The sequence below is a fragment of the Chrysochloris asiatica genome, unplaced genomic scaffold (assembly GCF_000296735.1).
Source record: "Chrysochloris asiatica unplaced genomic scaffold, ChrAsi1.0 scaffold00065, whole genome shotgun sequence".
NCBI classification, from domain to species: domain Eukaryota; kingdom Metazoa; phylum Chordata; class Mammalia; order Afrosoricida; family Chrysochloridae; genus Chrysochloris; species Chrysochloris asiatica.
Window position 1 is genome coordinate 12,382,695 of NW_006408583.1, and position 24,007 is coordinate 12,406,701.

Below are 24,007 nucleotides of genomic sequence, written 5' to 3' on the forward strand. Positions count from 1 at the left end.
TGTGCAGGTAATGAATGCTTGTGCAGGTAATGAATGCATGGCTCAGAACTGGTGTTGGTGGGGAAGTCCGCCTGTGTGGCAGGGAAAGCAGAGACTGATTCTATGTGGGTGCTTCAGTTCCTCCACTCAGAGATGCAGTGACAGATAGCCACTCATATCATACACTTGGGCTGAAAAAAGATTTCAGGGAACTTTAGTCCAGCTCAGTTGCACCGAGAGTCTGTTTTGACCTTCAGTCAGTCTACCAGAGGTCACGGCTGGTAAAGAAACTGTCTTGCAATGGCAACACCTGAACTTGAGGGCCCTTCTCCGTGTGAAAGCTGAGATGATTCCTCTTTGTGCTTGCTAATGGTGGCGTGCTGCACACAGGAGAGGTGGGGCCTGCGGAGGCTCCCTTCACCTTGGCCAGTCCCTCCTTACTTTCACAGAGTGCAGCTTTGCATGCATCCATAGCCAGCCTTTGCATGCGTACATGCAATGTTATTTTTCTCATTTCCCTTTCCTGATAGGACTTTTACTTTTGTGAAATAGCACTTCTTACACATTCCTGGACAAGGCAATGAATCTTTTCTTATTTGTCATTTTCATTTCACCTTTAGGACTATCTTGCCCCTCATTGTCTCTCCTAGTACTCCTAACAAACATTGACTTCCATCATGGTCTCCTTAAAGACAGAGATGGGGACAGTAAGCTAGAGGTGGGTGTGGAGATAGATCAGTTCGTAAAGTGGATAAAACCTTCCTCAATCCCAATTGTCTATAACTTGTTTTGAGAGCTGCATCTCTCTTTATTTGGAAGGTTGACCTCTTAAACTGGATTCTGGCGTAGGAAAATGAAATCAGTGTGGCCACAACCCTACTCATGATGAGGGCTGCTGGAAAACGCCCCTCTTAATTCCTCAGTCAAGTTCATAGTACTAGCCACAGAGGCCCAAATCTAAATGAGAACTTTAAAGGCATGTTTTAAAGGCAAATCTTACACTTGGGCCTTAAAGTTAAGCATCTGGGAGACCCCTGACTTGACTCTTTCCTCTTTCCCAGCCTGCACAACCAATCCGTATCAGTCAAGTTTCTTTTGCCTTTGAAAGACTTAGCAGCTCCCTCTTTTCTCTGTTCAGTTATCAGTGCTCTTTCCAGGACTGCACAGTAGCCAAGTGACCATGTGTCTCTGCTCTCTCCCACCTCCAGCCCATCCTCCATTCTGCAGCTGAGCACCCTGTCATTGTTTTGTTGTTGTTGTGTGCCGTGGAGTCGATTCCGACTCATAGCGACCCAACACAGGGTTTCTGAGGCTGTAAATCTTTATGGGAGCAGACTGCCTCATCTTTCTCCCGCAGAACCGCTGGTTGTTTCGAACTGCTGACCTTGTGGCTTGCAGCCCGATTCATAACCACTACGCTACCAGAGCTCCTTTTGCTTTAGTGGTCCTCATTACTGTGACAGTGGGTCTGTGTCAGCACCAGATACGGGAGAGGCTTTTTCAGACTAAACTGGTAGCTCCCCACCGGGTCCTCTCCTCCCACCTGTTGCCGACGCCCTCGGCATACTTAAGTGGCTTTCATACTCCTTCTGTACTTCTGAGTCACACAGGCCCGGAGGACCAAGGTCACCATGATCTGTCTTAGTGTTTGCAGCCGTCGTATCTGCTTTGGCTTCCTTTAACTGGCCCTTCCTGATCATCTTTATGCTTGAAATCCCTATGCTTCCAGAAGCCTCTTCGGAGCCCTATCCGTACTCTCCCCCTTCTCTGTGCTCTTGTGATGTCCCATGCATGTCTATGCCCCTGCCTGCCTTCCTCTCACAGCACAGTGTATTGCTTCTGTTTCTGTCTGCATTTGGGTGCCTGATGTGCAGTAGGCATTCAGCAAATGCTTAGTGAGTCATGAAGTACTCCCATTTGAAGTGGATTTTGGTATAAAGTTAAATGATTTTCTAGTGGATATTTGTGAAATCTTCACAAGATTTCTTAAAATAAGATAAAAAGTTTAAAAATAAATAGTACAGTGCAGTTTCTACTCATCGATTCTTGTCATTGAAATGTTACCTACTTAAGTAATTGATGAAGTTAATAAACTAAAATCAGTTTTTTTTTTTGCTTCAGAAGGATGCTTAAGTACACAGGAACCAAATGCAGAGCATCAGTCCAATATCAGTAGACTGGGAATGCGTAACCTGAGGCTGTCTCCATTGGCACCAGTGGTTAGAGTAGCTTCCTTTAGGTGGCTATTTGGTGTCGCTTACTAAGATTTTTCTAGAAGCCCAAAATGTCTGACCCTGACATGGTACTCATCTAGGTCCACGCCTCAGGTTTGTGGAAGAGGATCACCAGACAAATAGATGGTCTTTTATTTTTCTTTTGAAACACAATAGCTGATTAGTGACAGAACCCATTTGGAAACCAGACCAGCTGTGATTGGCCTTGGAGTTTAGTGTATAAACTAAATTCACAATATTAAATGGATTTTCCTGCTAAAGGGCCTTATGAAAGAAGAATTATAGTCCCGCTCATTGGAGTATGAAAGTTATGCCTTGGAACATATCCTTGAAGTCAGCCATTTTGGATTCTCTTGAACCCAGAAAAGTCCAGTAATAGATGAGGATGTTCATTAAACTTGGTTGAGATCAACCTACATGGTTCCCGATTAAGGAAGATCGCTTCTTTAGTAATATAATATCATCCAAGGATTATTAAAAGGTTCTCTTATTGTTATTCTCTAATTTGGTAGAAAAGTTACCAAAAAAGAAAAAAAAGTAAAAGACCACATCAATTGTTAAGCAAAAAGACTATGCTAATTTTTGAATTCTGTTCTCGAAGATAGTGTTTTGTTATAACTGCACACGTGCACAGCTCTAAGCACAGTTAAGAATCTTTTGCTAAGTGGTCTAATTATTTTTCATTGAATCATTTTCAGGATGAAAATATGATCAACTTTATCAAAGGTGGACTCAAAATTAGAACAAGTTACCAAATATATAAGTAAGTTAAAATGAAGGTGTGGTTTTTAACTAAGTATGGGTAGTTTTTTGTATTTTTTTACTTGAATTGATAAAAAACACAGTTAATTTTTGGTTTACTGAGTATGTATTCAGTGCCATGGTGGTGGTTATGTGCCGTGGAGTCAGTTCTGACTCATAGCAACCCTGTACAGTGTTTCCGAGGCTGTAAATCTTTACAAGAGCAGAAAGCCTCATCTTTCTCCTAAGGAACAGCAGGGAGTTTTAAACTGCTTACCTTGAGGTTAGCAATCCAACTTATAAACACTACAGTACCAGAGTTCCTTATGTTATATGCCAATGGAGTCAGTTCCGACTCATGGCGACCCTGTACAGGGTTTCCGAGGCTGTAAATCTTTACGGGAGCAGAAAGCCTCCTCTTTCTCCTGTGGAACAGCTGGTAGTTTCGAACTGCTGACCTTGAGGTTTGCAGCCCAATTCATAACCACTACACTACTGGAGCGCCCTCGGTGCACTGTGGTTGTTGTTAAATGCCATCAAGTTTGTTCCAATCCATAGTGATCCTGTAGGGTTTCTAAGGAGCAAGCAGCTGGTGAACTCAAACCACCGACCTTGTGGTTCAAACTGACTTTGCATTCCAGTGTATTAACCCACAGTGCCACTCCAGGACTCCATTCAATGCCATAGGACAATAGAATTTAAGTTTAGATGGCATTTCAAAAGTAAAATAGCTGAAAAGAAAGCTACTGGCTTAATATAAATTTTGTTGTTGTTGTTGTTAAATGCTGTTGAGTCAGTTCCGACCCATAGTGACCCTGTATAGGGTTTCCCAAGAGCGGCTGGTGAGTTTGAACCACCGACCTTGTAACGCCACACCAGGACTCCTTTTCTTTATTTCCCCGTGTATCTACCACTTCATTCATTTCCATTAATTTCCAGGCTGAAGAGCTTCCTTTAGTTTAGTTTTTTTTTTTTTGGTAGTGTGTATCTGTTGCCAGAAAAGACTTTCATTTTCATGAATGCCTATATTTTTATCTTTGTTTTTGGAGGATACCTTTGTTCAGCACAGTGTTCTGGGTTGATTTTTTTTTTTTGGTGCCCCTATTTAGGTCATCCAAAACTGTCATTCTCTTGTATTACAATCTCCATTGTTTTTGGTCACAAGCAACCTGTCATTTGTGTTACTGCCACACGCAAACACGCACACCCCACACTGCAATATGGAATGTGACAGTTTTTCTGGTGGCTTTAAGGGCTATTTTGTATTTTTGCATTTCAGCAATTTGATTATAATGTGCTTAAATAGGGCTTTTGTGAAACTTGTGGCCAGTGTTTATATTTATCCAAGTTTTTTTTTTCTGTCCACATTCTCACTCTTTCCTCTTCTTCCAGAATTCCACTTACTATGTTAGTCTGCCTGGTTTTGTACTATAGGTTGAGACACTGGTCAATAAAAGTTTTTTTTTTTTTTTTTTTTCCTGAATTGGATCATTTCTGTTGATCTCCTATCATGGTCACAGGTCCTTAGTTTTTCCCATTCTGATATGTTGCAGTGAATTTTAAAAATTCAAATACATCCACTCCTCACTTTATTTCTATAATTAGAAAGACCATGTCATTATGTGAAAATTGGTGTTATTTGAAAAAGGGAGGATTCAGTTCATAAATGGAGGGAGGATAACTGCATTATGACATAATGCCAAGCCACTGAGAATCCTGCCCTGGCGAAACTAACATGATCTTAACCATCACAGCCAGTGTGTCTCTTGTCACGAGCCTCAGCTAGTTTTGGTTAGTGCCAGACGTATGTTGTTATTTAATGTACAGAATAGACAGTTATTATCATCATGAGTGTCACATGTTGGTTAATGAGATGGTTGATAAGTGAGGAGTAGGTGTACTGTACTTTTCCCTTCCAGAATTTTCATTGTTTCTTTATTTATATAGTTTCCATTTCCCTGTTGAAGTTCCCACTCTGTTTGTTCATTATTACCACATTTTCCTTAAAGCCCTTATTTATAATGTTCTGGTTGTTAAGAGCTGTCGAGTCAGTTCCAACTCAAAGCAACCCTGTGTAGGGTTTCCAAGGACTGGTTGGTGAGTTTGAAGTGTTGGGCTTGCATTTCAAATGACTGTGCAGTCCAGCACATTAGCTCACAGTGCCATACCAGGACTCCTTATAATTACTACATTTAAAGTTTTATCCCAAGAAATAGATCATCTTGGGGTAGTTTTCTATTGACTGCATGTCATAGTCTTGTGTTTTTCTCTAAAGTTCATTTTTGCACATTGGATAATGATACTTTGTAGAGACTCTGGATTCTGTTATCTTTCTCTAAAGAGTGCTGATTTTTGTATTAGGAAGCATTTAACTTGACTAAACTTTGGCTCCAAACATTCTCTGTCACATGGTAGGCAGTGCCCTGAAATATGCCATCTACTTTCTGGATTTTTGGAACCTTCCTAGTGTTGCATAGTTAATAGATCAGCCACGAATTTGTGTGGCCCTCTTAAGATTTTGATGTTCCTGCCACTTGTGGTTCATTACTAGACTTCCAGTTCATATGGTGGTTAGTGGTTATGTGCCGTGGAGTCGGTTCCGACTCATAGTGACCCTGCACAGGGTTTCCGAGGCTATAAATCTTTACAGGAGCAGAACGCCTCATCGATCTTTTGCGGAATAGCTGGTAGTTTCAAACTGCTGACCTTGAGGTTAGCAGCCCAATTCAAAACCAGTATGCCACCAGAGCTCCATATATATCTATATATATCTAGCTATCTATCTATATAGATAGCTATATATAGATATATATGTATATATAGATTTGTGTGTGTGTATAGATTTGTGTGTGTGTAATTTTTCCACAAACATTTTGAAGTCCTCTCGTATAAGCATTATCTTCAGTAGGTTTGGATGCCCTGACAAATGATTTTTCTTCACGCTGATTTTCAGAGTCATAGTAAACTTATACTTTAATTTCTTTTTCTTCGATCCAGGGAATGTCTTTCTATCCTGCAGGTCATTGAGAAGCGCAAACTTGAGCAGCAGTTCTTCTCTGAGTTTGAAGGGGGTGTCAAACTTGGAATAGGAGCATTTAATTTGGTAAGGAGGTTGTTACAGAGCAGCCAGAACCTCTTGTATAAGAAACTACAGTTTCAGTGTATCTCTCTAAACCCTGTGCTCCTTATCCTGAACCTCTAACCAGGCTTCATTGACACATGGCATTAGTGGGTATTGTTTTTCTGTACATCTTTAGAAGCATATAGTATTCTTTAGTAGATTAGTAAGGTTTTTGGTAACCGGGATCTTTGAATCCAGTTCCATTTCCGTATCAGAAATCCTGCTGCTTTGACAGTGGCAGTTCTGGAGAAATAGGGAAGGAAAAGTAAGCCTGAGGGATGATTTTGACAGTCCCTAGATGGCACACATGATTTGGTCACTAACCAACAGGTTGGTGGTTCAAATTCACCCAGCAGTGCAGCTGGAGAAAGACCAGGCAGTCATGGAAAACCCCGAGGAGTCCAGTTCTATTCTGACACACATGGGGTCACCATTGCCAAATCGTGACATGTGATTTAGAGAATTTGAACTCTTGCTAAGGTTTGACCTGAATTAGTGAAAACATTGTAAAGTGATAGAACCATACAGACACTTTGAGCGCTAAACAGACTTTTGCGTCCTGGGAAGGAAGATGAGAGAATCCTGTCAGGATGCGAACACTGAGGACTTAGCCTCCTGTCTCCTTACCACTTCACACAAAAGGATCCAGTATTCTCTAGAGTCCTGGATAGACCAGGCTTTTGTCGCTAAATTCCTTTATGTTCATTATCTTAGTTGTTGTTGTTGTTTTTATGTGCTGTGGAGTCGGTTCTGACTCATAGCGACCCTTTACAGGGTTTCCAAGGCTGTAAATCTTTATGGGAGCAGAAAGCCTCATCTTTCTCCTGCGGAACAGCTGGTAGTTTCTAAGTGAAATTAAATCGTAAGCAGTGACTATACTATGTGGCGATTAAGATACATGTTTAGTGGTTTTAGCTTGGTTCTAATTGTTCAAATTACTGACGCTTTAACACTAAGTTGTTTGGAGTCTGACGGTTACCTAGTTAAGTGCCTTGACACATAAGTACATCTGTATTTTCGTCTACTTCTAGATGCTGTCCCTTTTACCAGCAAGGATTATCCGACTACTGGAGTTTATTGGATTTTCTGGAAACAGGGTACAAATTTAATTTTACATCAATTTTGACATGGAAAATAAATGATTGTTGAATGAATGCAGAGGCAGTGCCACATGCCCTCATAACTAGAGTGATGCTTTTCTGAACTTACCCGTGGCTTTTCTATTGAAATTTAAAAAAAAGAAAAAAAGTTTTCTTTTGTTACCTAACTTGTGGGATTAAAAATGATGCTCTCCTCCTATTGTATCTTGCTCGCTCTGTGGTCCTCTCTGGTGGTTTTAGATGTGCTTCCTCAGCATTTCAGTAAAATGTAGGACTAAATCCAGTGAATTGCTAGACTTCAGTTCTAACATTTTATGATTGTTATGGGTCAAATTTTATGAATCTAGCATAGTTGCAGTCATTTAGGATTTCTTTGTCGTTTTACAAGTTTTGCTATGATACGAAAAGAGAAAACTTGCTTTCCATGAGGTTTACCAATTTTATTGCTGTGTTATTATTTTTATAGCATACGAAGGGGCTTCAGAAAGTTCATAGAGAAAGGTCATCTTTTGATTCCATTTTTCCATGAACTTTTTGAACCCCCTGGTATAAGATTTATTAATCATAACACAGAATATGGTACTATTACCACAGTTGCTGTGTTACACAAGCTGGTCTCTGTTCATCAAGAGACGTGGGGACATAGGCTTTAGCATTTTTAAGTTTCTGAGAGCTATTTGTATTTGTAGTCTTGCTTTTATGTTCCTAAAATGCATCTAATTGCCACAGGAGTTGGGACTCATGCAGTTACGGGAAGGTGCATCTGGAAGAAGCATAAGGGCTCCACTGTGCTGCTTAACGATCCTGGCTTTTCATACCTATATCAGTCTGATACTTGGTAAGAATTGGACTGCGTTTCCCTTCATTGAAAGACGATTCTCTTGCATCTGCTCATTAAGTAAAAATTGAGAGAAATCTGTCAGAGTGAGTAGTCGATGTTTTCCTTATGTTTTTTTGTTTTGAACTAAGATGGAAGAAAGATTAAAGATTGCATTTCATGTTAATTAGATATCCTCCTAGTATTTGGCAGAGAGGGTAGAGTGGTTTCTTTTATTGAATTTTAAAAAATCTGTTCTCTGCTAGAAATAAAACAAAACAAGGGAAAGAAATCTGTAAACCTTTAGTATTATCTACTTTATCATATTCATACTAGATTTCGTTTTCAACAGGAAATTAAATTTTTGATAAAGGTAAGCTAATGGTGCTATTAAAACTGGAAATTCCAGCAAGGAATCTAATAGAACCCCCTCCAGAATTCATCAGCCTGCCCACAAGTGCTCTGAGGCTAAAGTCATAAATGAGACTTGCAGTGTTTTCCTTCCCACATGTAAACATGGCTCAGTGCAAGTTTTCAGCTTCACCACGATGAGCTCTTTGCTATGCATTAGTGAAATTTGGAGAGCTGCTTGTCCATGCCGACCATGTTTCATGAAGACTGAGATTTTTTTTTCCTGTTGAATTTCTAGGTACAGGAGAAGTGAATATTATGGAAGCAGAGAACCTCCTTGCACCCTTCCTCCAGCAGTTTCCAAATGTAAGCCTCACATATCATTGTCTTTTTCCACTGTAATTAACCAACAACACCGATTGCTGACCCCTGCCTTGTTTTGTCTTCCTTCCCTCTCAGGGCTCGCTCATGCTGTTCTATCATGCCCGAATAGAGCTGCTAAAGGGCAATGTACAAGAGGTAATTTCATGTTGAGTCATTTCTTGGGAAGCTGTCTAGATTGTGGAGTTGCAGCATGTACTCTTCAACATTCAAGTAAATTCAGTATATGGACTAGGCAAAAAACAAAGAAAAAACCAGTCATTGGAAAGGCAGAATTTAATTTTTTGTATGCATCCTGTAATACAAAGTAAATTGTTAAATGTTATGTCGACAGATACAATACATGAGACAGTTCAAGGTGGTTTATACAAGAAAACGTAAGACGTTTTCAAAGACATTTGACACATCCACGCTGACACTGGAGTCCAGCCCTTGCACAAGAAGTACCTTCACGGCACTACACTGGCATCCTCATCAGAGGGTGCTATTGAGTGGGTCCTTTTCAGAAGGGAACAGTGGGGTCAGAGGTGGAAGAGCAAGGAGCAGTTCATATACATTGTTGTTGTCAAGTGCCGTCGAGTTGGTTCCAACCCATAGCGACCCCATATAGGGTTTCTGAGGGACGACTGGTGAGCTTGAACTGCTGACCTTGCAGTTCAAACTGGCTTTGCAGTTCAGGGCATTAACCCACAGCATAACATCAGACTCCAGTTCATATCTATACACATACAATTTCTTCCATACAAATGGGATGAAATTTAGAATTACTTTGTGTTTTTTCCCTGCTCACACTTGGCTATCTTTCCAGGTTAGTATACCTTTATTACCTTCATTCTTCTTTCATGGCTGGGTTTCATTCATGGGATGGGTGCACCATTCTTATTAAAGCAATCTACTGTTTATAGATGTTAGCCTACTACAAACAGTGCTGCTGTTATAAACATTATTACTGTGCATATATTTTTGTGCACATGCCTCATTTATGTAAGACATTCTGATAATTTTGATAAATCCAACAAAATTATCCTTCTAATTTAAAATCGTTTCAAATTTGTATACCTGTAGGGGATAAGAATATTTGTTCCCAATTTGGTTTGCCACATCTTCATATTACCTATCTTTTTTTTTTCCCAATCAGTGCTGAAAAGTGATAGTTTAATTAAATCTTTATTTTCCATTTACAAATTTCATCATATTTATATTTCTTTTCTTTTTGTTTTCAGATTTGTCTGTTCATCTTTGCCAGTTTTTCCACTCAATTGTTTATCTTTTTCTTAAGGATTTTCTAAAATTGTTGTCCGATAAAGGGTTAGTCCTTTGTCAGTAATTATACATCTGATATATCTCCTTGTCTGTTCCCTGTCTTCAATTTTATTTAGAAAATGTTTTACTCTATGAAGCTTTGGCTTCTTATGAGTCTAAATAAGTATGTGTTTTCCTGAAGGTTCTGTGCTTTATGTTTACTTGGTAAGGGACACTCCCATGTTAAAAAATGCTAAGGCCCCATTACAGAGTTAAATAAAAAGCAGGCCTAACTGTATTATTGTATGGCATGAAAGGAACATGTCGTACTGAATGGTTTAATGAATATTAATAGTGTTCTTTTCGTACAAAGCGTTTTATGTATTTTTCCATTAGGTTATTATCTCCTTGTCTAGTATCTGGATGATCAGCTTTATGCAATTGACTTATAGGCACAAGAAATATTCCAAAAATGCATTTCAGTTCAAGAAGAGTGGAAACAGTTTCACCATCTTTGTTACTGGGAGCTGATGTGGATTTACGTATTCCAACAAAACTGGATACAGGCGTATCACTACTCAGATCTTCTCTGCAAAGAGAGTAAATGGTCTAAGGTAAATGGCAGTGCTGTCATTATTGCCACCTGCTGGCCAGAATGGTTTTCATTGAGGACTGCTGGTTCATAGTAAGCCGTCAACACTATAGTCTCAGCCTAGAGCTCCATCAAAGGAGGAAATAAACATCCAGTACCTACTGCTTATGGGCACTTTCCTCAGCACTGCATCTTGACAAAAATACCCAAAAAGTCCTTTCCAACAAAGAGACTTTACTTCTAACAATGAGCTGCCCTTCTATTTAAAGTTATGAAATATCAGTACTGTTGATCATTTTTCATAAACTTTCTGATGTCTTGATCAGACATTCTATGATAAACAGAATGGATTCTAATCTATTTGGGTGAAATTGGGAGGAATGGACTAATGACCTCTGGTTTATTCTGTTCACTTTCTCAGTTGTGAACACTGCAGGTGTATAATAGAAAAATAGTTTCATTTGGAATAGGCAGTATAAAACTTTTCATTACCCTTGATTTCTCTGAAACCTCATAATATCTGGAAGGTGTGTCAGCCTCTGCTGATTTACCAGGCAGAAATGTCTTGTACTTAAGAATATAACTAGAGCCTTCCTTCTTTTCCTCAAGGCAACATATGTATTCCTGAAAGCTTCAATTTTGAGTATGCTTCCAGAGGAGGACGTAGTACCAACTAAAGAGAATGTGGTAGCTTTATTCAGGTAAGCAAGGCACTATAATAAAGACCCTGAATGTACAGAGGAGCACACAGATTCATCTCCATTCAACTCACATACAACTCCTCAGTGTTTTCCCATGTCTCTTGTTCAGAATTCTTTAATTCCTTTAAGCACTGATACAAGAAACCTCAAAACAGTCCATTTAACCAAGAATCGAAGTGTTCTCCTTTTACGGAGGATTTTACAGATATCAGAGAATCTTAAGAACATGTTCTCTTATTTATGTCTCAGGAGTAGGGTTTTGTGACTGGGTTTTTGCTACTGAGTTTGGAACACAGTTTCCTAAACCATTAATGTTATCAAAAGATGTTAACTACTGCTGTGAACAAAAGATACTCCGTCATCAGATAAATTTAAGAAACACTGTCTAACAAACATATTCTTAGTTCTCATTTAGAATGTCAGATTCTAGAGGCTCCGCTGTCAGGCATCTGCTTGACTGTCTTATTCCACTAGCTATCCACCTACCGATTCCTAACCAAATCCATGCATAACCTTTTTGTGGAGCACCTACTATGCTGTTGTTGTTGAATGTTGTTGAGTCAGTTCCGCCTCTTAGAGAGCCTGCAGGACAGAGTAGAGACCGCTTCATAGCATTTTCTTGACTGATCTTTACAGAAGCAGTTCACCAGGCCACTGGCTAGGTTCATACTGCCAGCCTTTCTGCCCCTAGTCCAATGCTTAGCTGTTGTGCCCCTAGGACTTTTCTGTATATTCCCTAGAATGAATGTTCTCTTCATGCACTCTCTGTCATCTTCAAGCCATGAATTTTCATGCCCAAGGCTGTTTATTCATGCACTCCACACCTTCCGTCCCCACTTGCTCCCACATCCTCCGCACTTATATGCCCACTGCCTGTTCCACTCTTGTTAATGATCACTACATGACGGGACAACCTGGTTTAAAATCCATATCCCCAAGTTGTGTACAAAACTGTAATACAAGCATGCCATAAGATCAGAACATTTTTTTCTCAGTTTCATCTTGGTCTTTCTTGAATCAATATAATCTTAATTCTTTCTCAATAAATTGTTTGATTCATTTGCAAAGTTGAAACATAATAAAGTATTTCCAGAGACACATAGTCCCTCCATTCTACTCTCATTTATATTTGTTTGTGAATTTCCTTATTGGAATTCCTGAGAGTTTTGAGAGAAAATGTGTAAACTTGGTACTTGTCCTTAGCTGATGGTTTCCAAAGTACTTGGGAAACATTTGAGCCGCATGATTTTATTGATTTGTGTCATACTTGTAGAGAGGAATAAATAGGAAACGTATCTTCCGCTTCTCAACAGTCTACAGGGTAGATAATAAAAACAAAAGATCTTTGGAATCTTTTCTGCCTGCATACAGAAGCTGCCAATTTAATACGTTGATTACATGGACTGTGTTCGGTCACTTAAGATGCTGACTAGAAAGAAATAGTTGCAAAACCAGTGGTTCTCAGACTTGAATGGGAATCAGAATCACCTGGAGGGCTGGTTAAAATCCTGATTGTCTGGTACCCCCCCAGAGTTTCCGGTTGAATAGATGGGGGAAGAGGGGGTGGGTTCTGAAAATTTGGTGGATGAAAAGTTCAGTGGATGATGAACTTGCTGGTCTGGGGTGTGTTGTGTGAAAACCACTAGTGTAAATGTGTGTGTTCTAACGAACTCCTCCTTCACTTGGGGTGGCGGCTGGAAATCTTCACAGGAAGGTGGAATGCTTGAAGCAGAGAATTGCTGGTAAATCTATCCCCACTGAGAAGTTTGCTGTGAGGAAGGCCCGCCGGTACTCGGCCGTTCTGCCTGCGCCTGTGAGGCTCGTCTTACCTGCCCTGGTATCTACTTTTATTTGGTTTCCTGTCTGAGAACTAGACCCAGATTGTCGAAGCAGAGAGCACATCTCACTTTTGTTGTGATGCTTGGCTCAATTAAAAACCATCTTAAGTGTTTTTGTCAGGTGAACAGTTATGGGCAGTTATTCTTTTATTAATAGTTAAATAGTAATGACTAATTTTTTTTTAGGTTGGTATGTTCCAGACATTATTATAAAGGCTATTTAAGACATAGATAAGAGGGGACTTCAAAAAGTTTTTAGGAAATGGAATGAAAAGATGACAGGATTTTTCCACAGACTCATTGAAGCCCCTTCTTATTATCTCATTCTTACGTAGCTCAGCGAGAGTAGTTTCTCTTTTCAGCCTGTCATAAGATTGACTTTATCTAGGCCACATTTTAAACTTAAAAACAATAGAACTGATTCCAGAGAGGCATTTTCCCATAGAATTAGAATGCAGGCTACATATGTGGTTTTACACTTTCTGGTAGCCTCATATAAAAAGGAAACAGGAAATTAACATTAAGAAGATATGTGCAAAATTTTGTCATTTCAACATGAACTCAATAAAGTATGAATGAGCGATTTCACATTGTTATGTTGTATTAAGTCTTTGGCACCTCGATTTGGATTAGCCGCATTTCAAGGGGTGAAGAGCCACATGTGACTGGGGGCTGCCATATTGGATAGTACATTCCTAGAGCTTTCATTCTTAATCATTATGTTATTTTGGTTATACCTCTGTGAAAGGTATAACTTAAATTTTTTTTAATAACGATTTCTTGTGAAGGACTGAATACACGAGACATTCTGACTCTCTGGGACTTTATTTTACTAAGGTACTCACACAGCTCAGGAAAACTTTTTTGTGAAGCAGATGTCATTGGTTTCCTGACTCATTATTATTCAGTGATTCCCACTGGGAACTATTTTCTGTCTCTCAGAAATTTCTTGAAAGTTTTCTAGAACATTGTAATTCCTTTTCAACTCTAGCACCTAGATTATAGTGTAGTCCACTGTGCATTGCTTTGTTATAAAGATCTTAGAGCAGGTTAACTCACTGTACTGGTTTCTTCGGGTTTGTGGATATGGAAAGTGTAGAGAATGGACCTGCCTGTGTAATCGCTGTGAGTCCAAGTCGACTTGACTTGATGGCAACTGACAAGGTGTTTTACCGGAAGGTTATTTTTCATAAAATCTTTGCTTATGTCCTTCCAACAAAATGTTCCATCAGGTATTGAGTTGATCTGTTAAACTGTACCAATGATCAGACATTGCACACAGAAAATTAAAGGTAGGGCGCTGTGACCTTAGTTTTCAGGGCTGAAAAATAGAGCTAACTTTATAGCTACTCTAACTACTGATGTGTGTCTCCCTCAGTTCCCGTGCATGCCCCCTCTCCAGCCTCATAAGAGGCTTTTTAGGCAAAATCTTTATCACTTTTTAAATTCATTTACTTCCAAGGAGATACTAATCACTCTGCTTTTTACGTATCTTTTAAGACCTGGACTGCTGTCCCAGGAAAATTAGGAAAATATTTCCAAGCACAAGTGCAAGAGAATTTCTCATCTGCTAGGCACATTAAATGTAATTTGTAATGAGAAATCATCAGTTTAGATTTTCAGGGGCTGTCTTTCAGCCATATGGCCTTTAGATGAATATGTTGTCTGCATATTGGATCGCATTACTGGTCTGTCACATGTTTTTAATAGTATAAAAAGGACCTGAGCCCAGTAAAATAGCTCTAATGTTCATTTCCAGTGATGTTCTTGGAAGCATTTTATGTAAACAACTGGCAGACATTTAAAAATGTTTCCTTTTACTTAAAAATGACAACAGAAATGTGCATTAAATGGAAATGTGCATTAATTGCTCATAATACCAGTTAAAATAATTATGTATACTACTTTCTCTGTGTAGTGTCATCTTCCCAAGAGGACTGAATGAGATTAAGTTCTTAATCAGTATTTGTTAAGTGTATGAATACATTAATAAAAAATATGCACACTGAATTACTTTACAGTATAAAAGGCATTTCATAAAATGGGAGAGTGGATAATAATCTTACAAAACTCTGTATGAGAAAAGCTAAGGAAAATGATCCCTAAATGCTTTCTTGAGGTTCCAGTAACCAAGGCAAAGCACAGGGTGTGGGATAACCTCACATAACTGCAAATAGCTTTCATTCTTTCTCATTAGGAAATGATGTATATTTGGAATGGTTTTCCAATCGTGAGCAAAAGAAAAGACCTTTCTGAAAGTTTGCTGGTAACTGTTGAAAAGGCGGAGGCAGCTTTGCAAAAAGAAAGTAAGTATGGAAACAGCCTAGAAATGCTGGCTTCTGCTCCCCTGATGGTCAGTCTCCTATGTCTTCCCTGTGCATCAGGAGAACTTAGGGTGGGTATTCCAGCATGAAGGGAGAAAGGCTACCAGCTGCAACAGGATGGGCCCTGAAAATCTGCTGCTTCAGGAAAGAGAGCAGCCACAGAAGACCACCACATGCTGTGCACTCCCTTTTGTGTGAAAGGTTCAGAATAAGCAAATCCATAGAGACAGGAAGTAGATTCCTGGTTGTTTTAGGGCTTTGGGGGAGAAGAGAACACTGAGGGGTGATGAAAGGGCTGTAAAATTGGTTGTGATGATGGTTATACTGAAAACGATTGATCTGTACACTTACAGTGGGTGAATTGTGTGTTAAATGAGTTATATCACAGTAAAGCTGTTCTGTGGGTTAATGGGCTGGACTGGAAAGTCGGTTTGAATTGCAAGGTCAGCAGTTCAAGCTCACCAGCTGCTCTTTGGAAACCCTATACAGGGTCACTATGGGTCAGAATCGACTCTATGGCACTTAACAACAACAAAGGTGTTCTAAAAAAAGAAGAGGAAGGGTAGGAAGCTTTAGAACAGCATAAGGAAAACGCACACTTGGTTTAGGGTTAGTTTGTTGTGACTGTTTCCATGTCTCCTCATGCTTGCTTTTTTAGGCTGTTGGTTTTTGGCAGACACACGGAAATCCATGTAATCGTCTTTGAATGTAAAATGGAAGCTGTGTTGAGATGGTCATGTGTAAACAACCATGAGGTGTAGAATCAACACAAAGCATATTTCAAGGGTAAATAGTCCTCAGATCGATAGTCCTCTGTAGTCTAGGGAAATGATAATGGTTTTGCTTTCTGGAGAGTTTTGGAGGCATGTGGTATTGTGGAACCCATATGCATATTCCTTTCTGTGGTTTAAACAAAAATGAAATGTGGCCTAACTGGTGGTGTAACTTTTTAACAGTGTTGTGCTTGTTCCTTAGCAAAATCATCATTCAGTGAACACCAGAACATTGTGATTGAACAAACAATCAATAAAATGCTACACTGAGCTTAAGTGTGCACAAAAGTGGTAATGAAAGGTACTATCCATCCAATATGGGCTCTTCAGGAAGGCTTAGCTCTAGCTCCTGACGACACGGCTTCTTGAGTCTATCGTTCAGTGAACACCCATGGAACACAGGTAGATGAGAATATGTGTGTGCACGTGTGTAACAATAATAACAGTTCATAACAAGTAATAGGAAACAGCTTGTGCTAACAGGAAGCGTATTTGTGGGTTTTTGGATAAATGACCTATCAGGGCTGGGAAGTTAAAAGCGAATAAAGCGAATATTATCTGTTTTCAGCACTAGGAGTAAAGTTACCCTGTTTTAGTTGGTAAGTAACACCATTAACCCTCCCATAGACAGTTTCATTGTTGTTGTTCAGTGCTGTCGAGTTGGTTCCAACTCATAGCGACCCTGTAAAGGGTTTCCAAGGAGTGGCTGGTGAGCTTGGACCACCGACCTTGCGATTCAAACAAAATCAGCATGCATTAGTTAAGGATGATACCTGAGGTTTGTGTTAAAAACAGGAGGATTTCAGTATGAGGGGTCCCATGTCCATATTGTAGTGCTGGTGTGGCGCTGTGGGTTAATACACTGGACTGTGAAATCGGTTTAAACCCCAAAGTTGGTGGTTCAAGCTCACCAGCTGCTCCTCGGAAACCCTATACAGGGTCGCTATAGGTCAGAACCAACTCAATGGCACTTAACAACAATGTCCACATTTGTTCATTTTACTGTTTCTCCCATTTGTGTTGTCACAGCCTGAAACGTATGAATTATGAGTCTGGAATGACTGTAACTTGCTCAAACAAAACAGAACTCAGAAGTGGTAGATAGATGTCCTACATCGTGTTGTTTCTTCTGTTTAATACAAGTTTGCCTTAGGCCGTGGAAGCTATACAGTCATCCTCCAAAGGACAAGAAGTGCTGACGGACCCTCCTTTACATTTACCTGAGGCAGTTAGAGGCTTGCTGGCATTTTGGTAGCCTTTCATGTACTTCAGAGCCATTTTGTCTGGTTTTAGTATATAACTTCCCCCCGCCCCCACAGGAACATACCCTTGAGAGAGTTGGTAATAAGTTGTAGACATAATGGTATGGTCTGGAGAGGGCATTTTACTTCCTGAATGTTTACTGGGCAGACGGCCATCTGCTTGTCCAGCTGGGACTCCATATGGGAGTGTCCTCCTCTCCTGCTTGGAGGCCAGCACAGCTGTAAACCACAGCTACAGGAGGAGGCAGCCTTCTATAGGACGGAAAAGCCCTTAGTTTATTCAGACTTCACATTTCCTGTTGTCATATCTAAGAACCCACAGCACAGAGTAGGAACACTCAATTTCTAGGTGTACAGGATGGTGTGTAATAACATAAATTCCACTTTAAACATTTTTTCTTGGCGAAAAAAATTTTTTTTCCCACTGTGTTTTCTTTAGCACGACATTAACAAATGCTACAAACATTCTCGTTTTCAAATGGTCCTGGTGACACCCAATGAGCTGTTAATTCTTCATCTGGATTCTAAAACCTTTTTCTTTTTACATGTTTCTTTGCTTTTTTAAAGACCTGAATGAGTACTCTACGGATGATGAGTGCTTGGTGAAGTTACTGAAAGGATGCTGCCTGAAGAACTTGCAGCGGCCCCTGCAAGCTGAACTGTGCTTCAATCACATTATTCAAAGGTAAAAACCAACAGTCCGGCCCACTGTGTCAGACTGTGTTTCCCGAAGCATTGCCGTGAGAAACACGACATAGAGGGCTTTTATCGCTTGCTGCCCTTCTCCTTGGTGTAGCACTAACAACACATCCCCCCAAGCCCCTATGAGACCTCACACATCTGAGTGTTTGTTGGCCCCCATGTCCCACAAACCCTGAGCACCCACTGTGCATCCTGCCTTGTGCTAGGCACTGAGGCTCCAGGGTTGAAAGGACAGACCTTGTCATCGTAGTGATTGTAATCCAGCGGGGAGGGGAGGGCTCTGATGCATACCTAAGTGCTTCTCATTGGGCAGCAAGTGTTTAACATCTCCCAATGGCATGGATGATCTACTGCTATATAAAATGTGGAGTGGGTCACGGTTCTGATGCCTCCTGGCCCTCTTTTCTGTCTAGAGTCTAGAGACAGGTTTCTTGGTTTGTTAAACCTGAAAGTGCTTTCCATCTGCTCTTTCAGTGAAAAGCTACTGAAGTATGACCACTACCTAGTGCCATTCACTCTGTTCGAGTTGGCATTTCTGTACAAAAACCAAGGAGACATTGACAAGGCCATCAAGGTCCTAGAAACTGCAAGGTAAGCGGTGGGGACAGCTGCCCTGTGGGTGCTGGGGAGGCCGTGAGTGTCTGCTGGCTCCTAGGGCATGCTGTTGTCCTTGTACTGTACTCTCCAGAAGTAACAAATGAAAGCAAAGTTCATAGTAATGTCACTTCTGCTAACTTCTGCTTGCTTGGTATTCATGACGTTTGTTGGGATTGTGCTAGATGTAACCTCCTAATTACATGCTATCGAGTGCTGTCAAGTTGGTCCCAACTCATACTGACCCTATGTAGGGATTCCAGGAGCAGCGGTGGGTTTGAACCTCCAACCTTGTGGTTAGCAGTTCAGTGCTGATCCTGTAGTTCCTCACCAGGGTGCCTCTTTAGTGCATAGCCCTCTGTTTATAGATTGAGTTACTGTGAGCATTCATTCTGAGTGATTTCTAACTCCTTCTCTTCAGTGTCGGGTCAGTCTGTAAAGGGTCAGATGATAGTAAGCATTTTGGACTTTATGTTATAAAGCCTTTGTTGCAACTCCTCAGTTGTAGAATTGTATAGAAACCAGCCCTAGAGGACAAGATGCAGACATATGGCTAGACGGACCCGTCTAGCTTAGCCCATGAAGAATCAGTTGTCTGAGCCCGCCTCCCGATTGTCATTTCCTTCAGAAGCCACTGATTTGACTTGCTGCTTCTTTCCCTACCTCTCTCTAAAGTACTTGAGCATTTCTGCTAGACAATGACTCTTAGACTTCTGGTCTTGGCTCAGTAAGGTGGGGAAACAATCCTGTGATCTAAGAGTTGCCCTGAGCCCCGCTCCTTGCAGTGGAGAAAGAATGCCACATAGCTCTAGACCAGAAATAGTTCAGTGTTTCGTTGTCTGTTCATTTGCCCGTTCAGCAAGTATTCAGTGAGCACCTATTTTGTGCTCGACACTAGTAAGGCTCTAGCAAACAACTGAAAACAAAATGGGCAGTGGTTCTGCTCTCTTAAGTGGAAGGAGATATTAAATGAGGAGGAGTCCTGGTGTGACGCTGTACGATAAGCACTGGACTGCAAGGTTGCTTTGAAACACAAGGTCAGCGGTTCAGACTCACCAGCCGCTCCTAGGAAACCCTATATAGGGTCGCTATGAGTCGGAATAGACTGGACAGCACTTAATTAAATCATCAGGTAAGAAAATTATCAGTGATATGGGCTTTGTTGAGATTTATACGGTGACACAGAATACCTGGGAACTACTTGATATTGGAGTTGATTCTGGAAGGCTTCCCTGAGGAGGTGACGTGGTAGTTGAGATTTACATAATTAAAGCCACTTGTGAGAAGATCAGTCAGTGGGGGTGGGTGTACTCTGGGCCGAACCCTAGCTAGGAATCGTGGAGTTGAAGCACTCATTCAGTGATGCGCGGGGCATAAGTATAGGAGCAGGTTTGGGGACAGAGGAAAACAGCGATAATAATTTTTAAAAACCAGACCTGTGTGGACCACAATGGTTGTTGATGTTGGTTATATGCTGTCGAGTTGATTCTAACTCATAGCGACCCTACCAGGGCTGTATGTAAATCTTTACTGGAGGAGAAAGTCTCATCTTTCTCCTGCTTAGGGCCGTGAGAGTTTGAGATAATTAGGGTGTGGCACTATAGGATAAGCACTGGACTACTAAACCCACCAGCCACTCCTCGGAAACTCCATACCAGGTCGCTGTGAGGCAGAACCGACTTGTTAGCACTTAGCTACAGCAACATGGAGATAGTGAGTTAGCAGTCAAATGACAACTATAGCGCTTACAGGGAAAAAACGTAGTGATTTCAGAGTCCACAGCCCAGAGACTGATCTTTAAAGGTATTACACTTGATTAGGTCATCTTGAGAAATTATATACCTAGAGAAAGGTCCAGCACAGAGACAGGAGTATTTAAGAGATTAGCTAAAGAAGAAGCTGCTGAATAAGTGGTCAGGAAGTTAGGAAGATAAGCATACTTTTCAAAAAGGAGAGCTGCTGAGTGGTCAGGCGAGGGAAGCTGGGGGACGTGATGGCTGAGTTTGGTAGCATGGCCATGAATTGCTATGAGTTGGAACTGACTCAGTGACACTTAGAACAGCAACAATGCAATGCACAAAAACGCTAAGTGTATAATGGTAAAAAAACTAAAGTAAAATGAAGACTAGTGATTCTTTGCTAAAAAATAAGACTAGCAATCAAGCAACCCACCAATCTCAGGGCAGGACTGGATGAGACAGACAGACAGACTGCCAATAATTTACAGACTACCAGTTATCTTGTGCTTTCTCTTGTATAGAAGCTTTGTAAAGTTAGCAGAATTGCTGGCTAGACACTTAGGAAAATACTCAATTACATCCTTTGGTAAACTCTAGCTGTTGTTGTTAAGTGTCATGGATTAGGTTCTGACTCATAGGAACCCTGTATAGGGTCTCCAAGGAGCAGCTAGTGGATTTGAAGTCCTTAAGCACCACACCAGGACTCCCAACTCTAGTAGGATGTTGATTTATGAATAATACTTTTAATAACCCTTACCCTGGTAACCAATAAGTAACCCTTCCCAAAGCAAACTTATTGCCATCAAGTCGATTCCAAATCGTAGCCACGTTGTAGGGCGGAGTGGAAGTGCTTCACTGGGCGCCCAAGGGAATAAATCTTTATGGAAGTCGCCGGTCTCGTCTTTTCCTCATGGAGCAGCCGATGGCTCAGCTCTTTTAGTTAACAGCCCACTGGGTTACCAGGGCTCCGTAAGTAGCCCATGGAGTGATTGTTGTTGTGTGTTGTCAAATCTGTTCTGACTCACAGTGACCCTGAATGCAGTGTCTGAGAATGACTGGTAGGTTTGGATTGTTGATCTGTGGTTACCAATCTAGTGCTTATCATTCAGCACCACACCAGGGCTTTGTTGTTGTGAAGTGCCGTTGAGTCAGTTCTGACCCATAGCAACCCTGTATAGGGTTTCCTAGGAGCGGCTGGTAAGGTTAAACTGCCAACGTTGCATTTCAAACCAATGTTGCAGTCCAGCACATTAACCTACAGAACCATGCCAGGGCTTAGACCTATAGAAAATGTAGAGCTATAGGAATGAGTTGAAGCCATTCATTCCATTTTGCTGCTGCTTAACAATTCATTCATAGGAAGGCCAACATGAATGTTTTCAGCAAGGTTTTAAAGTCATCTGTAGATTTCTATGACCCCTTTGACCTTGTCACACAATTTGTACTAGCCAAACCATTGCTTATTACATGTGAGAACAGGAGTGAGTGCAGACTATCCCTGGGTTATGAACCTCTGACTTAAGCATAACCATAGTCTGCAAAACCTAGTATGTGAAAAACTCAAGGACGTACAATTGTTTGTAATAATCAAAGGGAAGTACTTTATTAAGTTTGGTGTGGTCCTGTAGTATAAACACTGGACTGCTAACCACAAGATCGGCAGTTCAAATCTATGAGCTACTCATCGGAAACCTTATACAGGGTCACTATGAGTCAGAACTGACTCGATGGTACTTACAACATGTTTGAACAACATAAGGACCAGAGGTTAGAAAGAAGAAGAGGAAGGTAGTGGTGGCCTGGTGTACAAAGCTATGTTAATCATTAGTCAATTTTCTATTGTTATCATATTTAAATTGCTGTAACATTTTGATTGTCAATAAAACGTATCATTCCACTGTCATTTTCCTTAGAAACAACTACAAAGATTACTCCATGGAGTCTCGGCTACACTTCAGAATTCAGGCAGCTCTCCACCTCTGGAAGAAATCTCCCGCAGACTGATCAGAACTTGAAAGATAGCATTCTCCCTCAATTAGCGCTGGCATCTGCTATAGATTAGACCTTGTATTAAAGTATAAAAGTGATCTTGTAAATGAGAGACAAAAAACTTAACTTTATTATCAATATTTTCTATCATCTGTGTGGTTTACTGTCGGGCTACATAAATGTTTGTTTTTTCCTATGGAATGATGTTCAATATTCTCTAGATAGCTCTTATATTTTGCCTCTCCAAAAAAAAAAAAAAATTAAAAAAAATCATGTATTAGATTTGATTGGAGAGGAAGAAGTCTTTTAAAAGACTCAGAAGTACAATAAGATCTAATTAGATTATTTATTTTTTTAATATGAAAATTCATATTGTTTAAGTAGCAAATGGCTTACAAGTTGAGCCATGTTTAGATTTGTCAGTTGGTTAAACTTCAGATATATTTTGTTGCCTAGTTTTTTAATTTAAGAAGGGAAGTAAAAATCACGTCAATTAAAAAAGAGCTCAGCAGTGATCTGCTGAAGACTTCTGGAAGGCAGGCATAGGACAGACGGGTGGGGGGGTATCATGTTGCAATTCTGTAAATAGGCTGAAGAGAACTATATATAGAAAAGGTGATGAAATCATATAGTGTTTTTTTCTGAGTCATGCTGGTTAAAAGATGGTGACATCTTTAAGAGACTGTCCTCTTTTGAATATACTTAAATCCATTATAAAAATAATAATAATAATTTAAAGCTGTGTATCTGAAGGGAGGAAGAGTCTTATTTTGAGTAATTCTCCTTCACTATAGCAGTGAGAGTCCTACAGTAGATACGCTGAATCTTACCAGGAAGCTGCTTGACCTGATATGTAAGGAATCAGTGTGTGGTACACCCAGGAAGTTGGGAAACTCTCCTTTTGTAATCGCACTAGGACCGTGAGGTTTCTTGTAAATATTTGGACTCTGTCTCATCCTCTGACTGGGAAATGCAATCAGGATGGGTGGGGTCTTGGCTCCGCTGCCGGTTAGCGAGCAGCCTGCCTGTTCTCATCGGTGAAATGGGAAGAGGCCAGATGACTCTGGAGGTCTCTTTCAGCTTCATGGCTGTGAGTCTGTGTACTAGGTATCTGTTTTTTACAACCAATATAATATGTTTCATCACCAAGCATTCCCACTTTTTTTGGTTTTTGTTAGGTGCTGTAGAGGTTCCAACCCATAGCAACCTTGTTTAGGGTTTCCTAGGAGCGACTGGTGGGTTTGAACCGCTGGCCTTGCAGTTCAAACTGACCTTGTGGTTCAATGCATTATCCTGTAGTGCCTCACTCAGAACAATCATTATTATCACCACCACCACCACCCCGGCCCCAAATGTGCTGTCATGAAGGACCAGATTGGATCCAGAGTAAGAAAAAACCATGAATTAGTGAATCAGGGAGTGAGGATCTTGCCCTGTTTCTGGAGTGAAGAATAACTCTTTATGGAAGTCGTTGCAGTTTAGCAAAAAGAGCCCTAGACTGGGAGTCAGAAGCCTGTCTCTGTCATT

At 40.5% G+C, this 24,007-nt stretch overlaps 1 protein-coding gene across 1 annotated transcript in view; it reads left to right on the forward strand.

Moving 5' to 3' along the window:
- TTC39B (tetratricopeptide repeat domain 39B) overlaps nucleotides 1–22,495 on the forward strand; it is a 34,182-nt gene extending 11,687 nt beyond the window's left edge. The window contains exons 5-17 of the mRNA XM_006864505.1: nucleotides 2,912–2,976; nucleotides 5,952–6,057; nucleotides 7,107–7,172; nucleotides 7,905–8,013; nucleotides 8,642–8,709; nucleotides 8,803–8,862; nucleotides 10,419–10,580; nucleotides 11,168–11,259; nucleotides 12,970–13,096; nucleotides 15,295–15,403; nucleotides 18,024–18,141; nucleotides 18,633–18,749; nucleotides 22,405–22,495. Of these exons, the coding sequence (XP_006864567.1) occupies nucleotides 2,912–2,976; nucleotides 5,952–6,057; nucleotides 7,107–7,172; nucleotides 7,905–8,013; nucleotides 8,642–8,709; nucleotides 8,803–8,862; nucleotides 10,419–10,580; nucleotides 11,168–11,259; nucleotides 12,970–13,096; nucleotides 15,295–15,403; nucleotides 18,024–18,141; nucleotides 18,633–18,749; nucleotides 22,405–22,495 (1,290 nt within the window). The remainder of the gene's footprint in view (nucleotides 1–2,911; nucleotides 2,977–5,951; nucleotides 6,058–7,106; nucleotides 7,173–7,904; nucleotides 8,014–8,641; nucleotides 8,710–8,802; nucleotides 8,863–10,418; nucleotides 10,581–11,167; nucleotides 11,260–12,969; nucleotides 13,097–15,294; nucleotides 15,404–18,023; nucleotides 18,142–18,632; nucleotides 18,750–22,404) is intronic.
- The last annotated feature ends 1,512 nt before the right edge of the window (nucleotides 22,496–24,007 follow it).